Here is a 9,781-nt window from a genome sequence, read left to right on the forward strand (position 1 = left end):
AACCTGCTCGACGCAATGCTCCATAAAAATAGAGATGTGATGAAGATGACCGTCTAGTCAATGACAGGTGGGACCCGCATCTCATCTACCACCTCAGCTGTTCAAAGTTTTTTGGTGCCTGGCCTTTGCCGCATCAGCCTGTCAGGCGGGCCCCACCTGTCGGTTTTGTTGTTTTCGCAACCAAATTCGAGTATCAATGCTCCATGTTACACATTAGGCATAGTTCCCGTGGCTTTTTGTGCCCTGGCTAGAATGTGGTACCAAGTTTTTACCCTAACTTCAAGTGTGATGGTTTTGGGTAAATAACTCTGGGACAAACGGGGTGTCCAGTTTAGTGGTCGGCGTTGGAGGTGCACTTAGACACAACCAAAAACTAACTGTAGTTGCGCCACGTTCTCATGTCTGTAGTCATCCTATAATTAAAACTGTCCTATATGTACCACCCAAATAATCCCTATATATAGATTTGCAAGTTAACCAGCCGTTACTATAAAACGGTACCTATATATACATGCCATCAAGTAGTATCTTCTCTTCATTCCGCAACCAAGAGAAACAATGGCTTGCAGTCGAGACATATTCCTATCTGCCACCTTCGCCGTCCTGTCAATCCTATCACTCCCAAGGGCGACGCACGGCTGGGCGAACGGCGGCGCAACGTGGTACGGCGGCCCTAACGGCGACGGCAGCGAAGGTACATTCATGGATATGACTTTGACGCACGATGACCGGCGAGAACGCAAGGAAAACTCACTGTACTACGCCAATGCAATACGCAGGTGGCGCGTGTGGTTATAAAAGCGATGTCGGCCAGGACCCGTTCTCGTCGTTGATCGCCGCCGGCGGAGTGGGCATCTTCAAGAACGGCAAAGGCTGCGGTTCATGCTATCAGGTGGACGACACAGTCGTTTGTTCCATGTGCCACGTTTGACGTTTAGATTATTTTGGTGTGCTAATTAATCAAATGCCCTACAGGTCAGGTGCAAAGAGAACCCGGAATGCTCCGGCAAGCACGTGACCGTCGTCATCACCGACCAGTGCCCCGACGCGCAGTGTCAGAAGAGGCCGCACTTCGACATGAGCGGCACCGCCTTCGGCGCCATGGCCAAGCCCGGGATGGCCGATAAACTGCGTAACGCCGGAGTCCTCAATATCGAATTCGAGAGGTCAAAAACGCATTCGAGTTTTGTTTTACAGATCGATCTCGTCCGATTAACGTTCTGCACATGCACGTATGTGCTGTGATAGGGCGAGTAACAGATGTTGGTTTCTTATTACTTTTCTTTCATCAGGGTGCCGTGCAAGTACCATGGCAAGAAGATTAGCTTCAAGATGGACTCGGGCGCCAACCCATTCTACCTCGCCATGCTGGTCGAATACGAGGCCGGCGACGGAGACCTTAACTCCGTGGAAGTCATGGAGGCCGGCGGCAAAAAAGGCTACGCCAAGTGGGAAAAGATGCGGCAGTCGTGGGGCGCCCTGTGGTGCATGGAGTCCAAGACCGGGAAGCCTCTGGAAGCCCCATTCTCCTTCCGGCTCACCTCGAGTTCCGGCAAGGTGCTCGTCGCCAATAATGTCGTCCCCGCCGGGTGGAATGCTGGGAAGTGCTACGAGTCCAAGGTGAACTACCCCGCCTGAAGGCCTGCTTGGTGGCGGAAGCAGGACTCTTTGGAGCGTGGACAAGCCACAGGTCAAATAAATGGTGAACAACCGATATGAGTACCTAACAAATGGTCAACAATTCGTGATGCGCAATCGGATAGATATATTTCATCATGTAACTATGAGTACAAAATTTGAAACTCTGAGATCTGTTGGAAATTAGCACTCACTTAACGTAAAATCTGCATGTATAGTTTTATCACCATTTTGTATAGTATTAATTCAAAGATCGTTGGATAACGTGGAAGAAAATGTATGCATCAACATAGAGAGGAAATGGCCCTAGAGACACCTGTAAGATAACAGCTCATATATTGTCCACTCAAATTGGTATCCTACTATTATGTAACATGAGATACAATAGATTATTCTCTAGATATCACTAGCGAATCTATAAATCAATATTCAATATTTCGATAACAACAGGAAGCTTCTGGACTGAACGAGTTAAGGACTGAATCAATCTCTCCAAAGATTATGAAGCCGCAGCTTGAATGCGACATGGGAGTGGGTCTGAACTTCACAACCGGGTAGTAACTCCCTTTGCTTACTATCATGTTTCCCCCCTCAAATCCTTCATGTCTCATTTGGTTTTCTTTCTTTCACAACGGACGCTAACCTAAAATTTGAGTCATGCCTCTCGGTGGCTAAACATCTCTTTCATTCATGTGCAAAGTCCAAAATGCCCCAAGGCCACAACTCTAACTGGTGATGGGCTCTTGCATATGATTGAGCTGTCTAAAAGGCTTGAAATTCATATCTTTGATACCCACATGAGGAGAATATCCCAACAACGTCCAAAATATAATTTATGGTTAGAACAACCAATGTTTGATAAATGGAGATTAAAATCTCACACAACGGTTGTCCATGCTCTCTTCGGGCCTAGCGCTACAATTGTGAACCTCAATTCATATACTTTTCTGGTGTTCCCTATTATATGTTTTATATTTCAGGCTTCATATTACCTGGAAGATATATAAATATTGCTTTAGTCGGGAAAATAGCATAGAGAGTTATTGTCAGTTCCGCCAATGTTTAGCTCCAACTCCTCCAATAAAGGCACATGCTTCCTTTAAGTGGGTAAAAGTGAGATTCGATCCCAAATCATGAATCTAACCAAGAGAATGTTCGACGACGAGTTATTCATCAACCATAGATGGGAGGACTCCTAAATGGCTGAGGTTGTTCGTGAGCATCCAAGCTCATGAACTTTCCATGGGAAGTTTATTGAAGGGAGAAGATTGCCTCGTGATCATACTATTAGAGCCACTTTGATTTGGAATAAAAATAGAGGATTAGAACTCATATACATTTTCTCACTTTAGCATCATTTGATTCATTGGAATGAAGCAAAGGAAAATCACAAGGATTTTCATTGCATGATATTTCGAAGGAAAAAGTAAGACATTTAGCATCAATTTCTTTTATTCTTATGCATAGAATCGAGGTAAAGGCACGGACCAAAGCCACTCAAGTTGTTATCCTACTATTATCAAACATGTGATACAATAGATTATTCTCTAGATATCACTAGAGAATCTATAAATCAATAATTCAATATTTTTGATAACAACGGGAAGCTTCTGGACTGAATGCGTTAGGGACTGAAACAATCTCTCCAAAGATTATGAGGCCATAGCTTGAACGCGACATGGCAGTGGGTCTGAACTTCACAACCTGGTAGTAACTCCCTTTGCTTACGATCATGTTTCCCCCCTCAATCCTTCATTTCTCATTTGGTTTTCTTTCTTTCACAACGGACGCTAACCTAAAATTTGTGTCACGCCTCTCGGTGGCTGCTGGATGGGAGGCTAAACATCTATTTCATTCATGTGCAAAGTCCAAAATGCCCCAAGGCCACACATCTAATGGGTGATGGGCTCTTGCATATGATTGAGCTGTCTAAAAGGCTCCAAATTCATATCTTTGATACCCAAATGAGGAGAATATCCCAACAACTTCCAAATATAAATTAGGTTAGACCAACAGATGTCAAACATATATAAATATTGATAAATGGAGATTAAAATCTCATACAACGGTTGTCCATGCTCTCTTGGGGCCTAGCGCTACAATTGTGAACCTCAATTCATATACTTTTCTGGTGTTCCCTATTATATGTTTTATATTTCATGCTTCCTATTACCTAGAAGATATAGAATTTTTTTTGCTTTAGTCGGGAAAATAGCATAGAGAGTAGTTGTCGCTTCCGCCAATTTTTAGCTCCAACTCCTCCAAAAAAGCATGCCCTTCCTTTAAGTGGGAAAAAGTGTGATTCGATCCAAATCACGAATCTAACCAAGACAATGTTTGACGACAAGTTCTTAATCAACCATAGATGGGAGGACTCCTAAATGCATGAAGTTGTTCGTGAGCTCGTGATCATACTATCAGAGCCTCTTTGATTTGGAATAAAAACTGAGGATTAGAACTCATATGCATTTTCTCACTGTAGCATCGTTTTTTATTCATTGGAATGAAGCAAAGGAAAATCACAAGGATTTTCATTGCATGATATTTCAAAGGAAAAAGGAAGACATTTAGCATCAATTTCTTTTATTCTTACGCATAGAATCGATGTAAAGGCACAGACCGAAGCCACTCAAATTATTATCCTACTATTATCAAACATGCGATACAATATATTATTCTCTAGATAGCACTAGCGAATCTATAAGTCGATGTTTGAATATTTTCGATAACAACGGACTGAACGAGTTAGGGACTGAAACAATCTCTCCAAAGATTATGAGGTCGCAGCTTGAATGCGACATGGCAGTGGTTCTGAACTTCACAACCTGGTAGTAACTCCCTTTGCTTACTATCATGTTTTCCCCCTCAATCCTTCATTTCTCATTTGGTTTTCTTTCTTTCACAACGGACGCTAACCTAAAATTTGTGTCACGCCTCACAGTGGTTGCTGGATGGGAGGCTAAACATATCTTTCTTTCATGTGCAAAGTCCAAAATGCCCCAAGGCTACACCTCCAATGGGTGATGGGCTCTTGCATACTATTGAGCTGTCTAAAAGGCTTCAAATTCATATCTATGATACCCACATGAGGAGAATATCCCAACAACGTCCAGAATATAAATTAGGTTAGAACAACCAATGTCAAACATATAAATATTGATAAATAGAGATTAAAATCTCATACAACGGTTGTCCATGCTCTCTTGGGGCCTAGCGCTACAATTGTGAACCTCAATTCATATACTTTTCTGGTATTCCCTATTATATGTTTTATATTACAGGCTTCCTATTACCTGGAAGATATAGAAATTATTGCTTTAGACGTGAAAATAGCAGAGAGTTGTTGTCGGTTCCGCCAATTTCTACCTCCAACTCCTCCAATAAAGGCACAAGCTTCCTTTAAGTGGGTAAAAGTGAGGTTCGATCCCAAACCACGAATCTAACCGAGACAATGTTCGACGACGAGTTCTTCATCAACCATAGATGGGAGGACTCCTAAATGCCTGAAGTTGTTCGTGAGGATCCAAGCTCATGAACTTTCCAAGGGAAGTTTGTTGAAGGGAGAAGATTGCCTCGTGATCATACTATTAGAGCCTCTTTGATTTGGAATAAAAAACAGAGGCTTAGAACTCATATGAATTTTCTCACTGTAGCATCCTTTTATTCATTGGAATGAAGCAAAGGAAAATCACAAGGATTTTCATTGCAAGATATTTCAAAGGAAAAAGTAAGTCATTTAGCATAAATTTCTTTTATTCTTACACATAGAATCGAGGTAAAGGCACGGACCGAAGACACTCAAATTGTTATCCTGCTATTATCAAACATGCGATGGAATTGATTATTCTCTAGATATCAAAAGCGAATCTATAAATAAATATTTCAATATTTTCGATAACAACTGGAAGCTTCTAGACTGAACGAGTTAGGGACTGAAACAATCTCTCCAAAGATTATGAGGCCGCAGCTTGATTGCGACATGGCAGTGGGTTTGAACTTCACAACCTCGTTGTAACTCCCATTGCTTACTATCATGTTTCCCCCCTCAATCCTTCATTTCTCATTTGGTTTTCTTTCTTTCACAAGGGACGCTAACCTAAAATTTTCATCACGCCTCTCGATGGTTGCTGGATGGCAGGCTAAACATCTCTTGTTGTCATGTGCAAAGTCCAAAATGCCCCAAGGCCACAACTCTAAAAGGTCATGGGCTCTTGCATATGATTGAGCTGTCTAAATGGCTTCAAATACATATCTTTGATACACACATGAGGAGAATATCTCAACAAGGTCCAAAATATAAATTTTGGTTAGAACAACCAATGTTAAAGATATATAAATCTTGACAAATGGAGAATGAAATCTCATACAACGGTTGTCCACGCTCTCTTGGGGCCTAGCGCTACAATTGTGAACCTCGATTTATAAACTTTTCTAGTGTTCCCTATTATATGTTTTATATTTCAGGCTTCCTATTACCTGGAAGACTTAGAAACTATTGCTTTAGTCGGGAAAATAGCATAGAGGGTTGTTGTCGGTTCCGCCAATTTTGAGCTCAAACTCCCCAAATAAAGGCACAAGCTTCCTTTAAGTGGGTAAAAGTGAGATTCGATCCCAAACCACAAATCTAACCAAGACAATGTTCGACGACGAGTTCTTCAACAACCATAGATGGGAGGACTCCTAAATGCCTGAAGTTGTTTCTGAGCATCCAAGCTCATGAACTTTCCATGGGAAGTTTGTTGAAGGGAGAAGATTGCCTTGTGATCATACTATTAGAGCCTCTTTGATTTGGAATGACAAACAGAGGCTTAGAACTCATATGCATTTTCTCACTGTAGCATCATTTGGTTCATTGGAATGAAGCAAAGGAAAATCACAAGGATTTTCATTGCATGATATCTCAAAGGAAAAAGTAAGACATTTAGCATCAATTTCTTTTATTCTTACGCATAGAATGGTGGTAAAGGCACAGACCAAAGCCACTCAAAATGTTATCCTACTATTATCAAACATGTGATACAATAGATTATTCTCTAGATATCACTAGCAAATATATAAATCAATATTTCAATATTTTCGATAACAACGGGAAGCTTCTGGACTGAAGGTGTTAGGGACTACAACAATCTCTCCAAAGATTATGAGGCCGCGGCTTGAATGCGACATGGCAGTGGGTCTGAACTTCACAACCTGGTAGTAACTCTCTTTGCTTTCTATCATGTTTCCCCCCTTAATCCTTCATTTCTCATTTGGTTTTCTTTCTTTCACAACAGACGCTAACCTAAAATTTGCATCACGCCTCTCGGTGGCTGTTGGATGGGAGGCTAAACATCTCTTACTTTCATGTGCAAAGTCCAAAATGCCCCAAGGCCACAGCTCTAATGGGTGATGGGCTCTTGCATATGATTGAGCTGTCTAAAATGTTTCAAATACACATCTTTGATACCCACATGAGGAGAATATCCCAACAAGGTCCAAAATATAAATTATGGTTAGAACAACCAATGTCAAACATATATAAATAATTATAAATGGAGGTTGAAATCTCATACAACGGTTGTACGTGCTCTCTTGGGGCCTAGCGCTACATTGTGAACCTCAATTCATATACTTTTCTGGTGTTCCCTATTTTATGTTTTATATTTCAGGCTTCCTATTACCTGGAAGGTATATTAATTTTTTGCTTTAGTCGGGAAAATAGAAAAGAGAGTTATTGTTGGTTCCGCCAATTTTTAGCTCAAACTCCTCCAAAAAAGGCACAAGCTTCCTTTAAGTGGGTAAAAGTGAGATTCGATCCCAAACCATGAATCTAACTAATATGTTTCCAACGTATCCATAATTTTTTATTGTTCCATGCTATTATATTATCTATCTTGGATGTTTTATATGCATTTATATGCTATTTTATATGATTTTTGGGACTAACCTATTAACCTAGAGCCTAGTGCCAGTTTATATTTTTCCTTGTTTTTGAGTTTCGCTGAAAATGAATATCAAACGGAGTCCTGTTGACCTGAAAATTTACGGAGATTATTTTTGGAAAATATAAAAAATACTGGAACGAAAAGGTACACAAGAAGAGTCCTGAGGCCACCACAAGGGTGGAGGGTGCACCCTGTACCTTGTGTCTGCCTCGTGGCTGCCTCGTGGGTCCCCCTGACTTGTTCCCGACGCCAACACCTCTTATATATCCCCAAACCTCTAGAACAGAACCTAGATCGGGAGTTCCGCCGCCGCAAGCCTCTGTAGCCACGAAAAACCAATCAAGAGCCCGTTCCGACACCCTGCCGGAGGGGGAAACCATCACCGGTGGCCATCTTCATCACCCCAGCGCTCTCCATGACGAGGAGGGAGTAGTTCACCCTCGGGGCTGAGGGTATGTACTAGTAGCTATGTGTTTGATCTCTCTCTCTCTCTCTCTCTCTCTCTCTCTCTCTCGTGTTCTTGATTTGGCACGATCTTATGATGTTTCTCCCCCTCTACCTTCTTGTAATGGATTGTGTTTTCCCTTTGAAGTTATCTTATCGGATTGAGACTTTAAGGATTTGAGAACACTTGATGTATGTCTTGCATGTGCTTATCTGTGGTGACAATGGGATGTTCACGTGATCTACTTGATGTATGTTTTGGTAATCAACTTGCGGGTTATGTGACCTTGTGAACTTGTGCATAGGGGTTGGCACACATATTTTCGTCTTGACTCTCCGGTAGAAACTTTGGGGCACTCTTTGAAGTTCTTTTGTGTTGGTTTGAATAGCTGAATCTGAGATTGTGTGATACATATCATAGAATCAAACCCGCGGATACTTGTGGTGACATTGGAATATCTAGGTGACATTAGGGTCTTAGTTGATATGTGTCTTAAAGTTTTATTTTAGTACGAACTCTAGGGTTGTTTGTGACACTTATAGGAATAGCCCAATAGATCGATCAGAAATAATAACTTTCAGGTGGTTTCGTACCCTACAATTATCTCTTCGTTTGTTCTCCGCTATTAGTGACTTTGGAGTGACTCTTTGTTGCACGTTGAGGGGTTGTTATATGATCTAATTATGTTATCATTGTTGAGAGAACTTGCACTAGTGAAAGTATGAACCATAGGCCTTGTTTGTAAGCATTGCAATACCGTTTTTGCTCACTTTTGTTACTAGTTACCTTGCTGTTTTTATATTTTTAAATTACAAAAACCTATATCTACTATCCATATTGCACTTGTATCACCATCTCTTTGCCGAACTAGTGCACCTATACAATTTACCATTGTATTGGGTGTGTTGGGGACACAAAAGACTCTTTGTTATTTGTTTGCAAGGCTGTTTGAGAGAGACCATCTTCATCCTACACCTCCCACGGATTGATAAACCTTAGGTCATCCACTTGAGGGAAATTTGCTACCGTCCTACAAAAATCTGCGCTTGGAGGCCCAACATGAGTCTACAAGAAGAAGGTTGCGTAGTAGACATCACTAACCAAGACAATGTTCAACGACGAGTTCTTCATCAACCAAAGATGGGAGGACTCCTAAATTCCTGAAGTTGTTTGTGAGCATCCAAGCTCATGAACTTTCCATGGGAAGTTTGTTGAAGGGAGAAGATTGCCTCGTGATCATACTATTAGAGCCTCTTTGACTTGGAATTAAAAACAAAGGCTTAGAACTGATATGCATTTTCTCGCTGTAGCATCATTTGATTCATTGGAATGAAGCAAAGGAAAATCACAAGGATTTTCATTGCATGATATCTCAAAGGAAAAATAAAGACATTTAGCATCAATTTCTTTTATTCTAACGCATAGAATCGAGGTAAAGGCACGGACCAAAGCGACTCAAATTGTTATCCTACTATTATCAAACATGCGATACAATAGATTATTCTCTAGATATCACTAGCGAATCTATAAATCAATATTTCAATATTTTTGATAACAATGGGAAGCTTCTGGACTGAACAAGTTAGGGACTAAAACAATCTCTCCAAAGATTATGAGGTCGCGGCTTGAATGCGACATGGCACTAGGTGTGAGCTTCACAACCTGGTAATAACTCCCTTTGCTTACTATCATGTTCCCCCCTTAATCCTTTATTTCTCATTTGGTTTTGTTTCTTTCACAACGGACGCTAACCTAAAATTTGTGTCACGCCTCT

The 9,781-nt window shown here is 41.1% G+C and overlaps 1 protein-coding gene across 1 annotated transcript; it reads left to right on the forward strand.

The window, feature by feature from the left end:
- Positions 1 to 539: 539 nt before the first annotated feature.
- Positions 540 to 1,976, forward strand: LOC123049781 (expansin-B5). Its single transcript, XM_044472655.1, has 4 exons — positions 540 to 694; positions 780 to 892; positions 976 to 1,166; positions 1,293 to 1,976. Exons 1-4 carry the CDS (start codon positions 559 to 561, stop codon positions 1,636 to 1,638), a joined length of 786 nt encoding a protein of 261 aa, XP_044328590.1. The 5' UTR covers positions 540 to 558; the 3' UTR covers positions 1,639 to 1,976.
- Positions 1,977 to 9,781: the final 7,805 nt, after the last annotated feature.

Source organism: Triticum aestivum, chromosome 2D, assembly GCF_018294505.1.
Source record: "Triticum aestivum cultivar Chinese Spring chromosome 2D, IWGSC CS RefSeq v2.1, whole genome shotgun sequence".
Lineage (NCBI taxonomy): Eukaryota > Viridiplantae > Streptophyta > Magnoliopsida > Poales > Poaceae > Triticum > Triticum aestivum.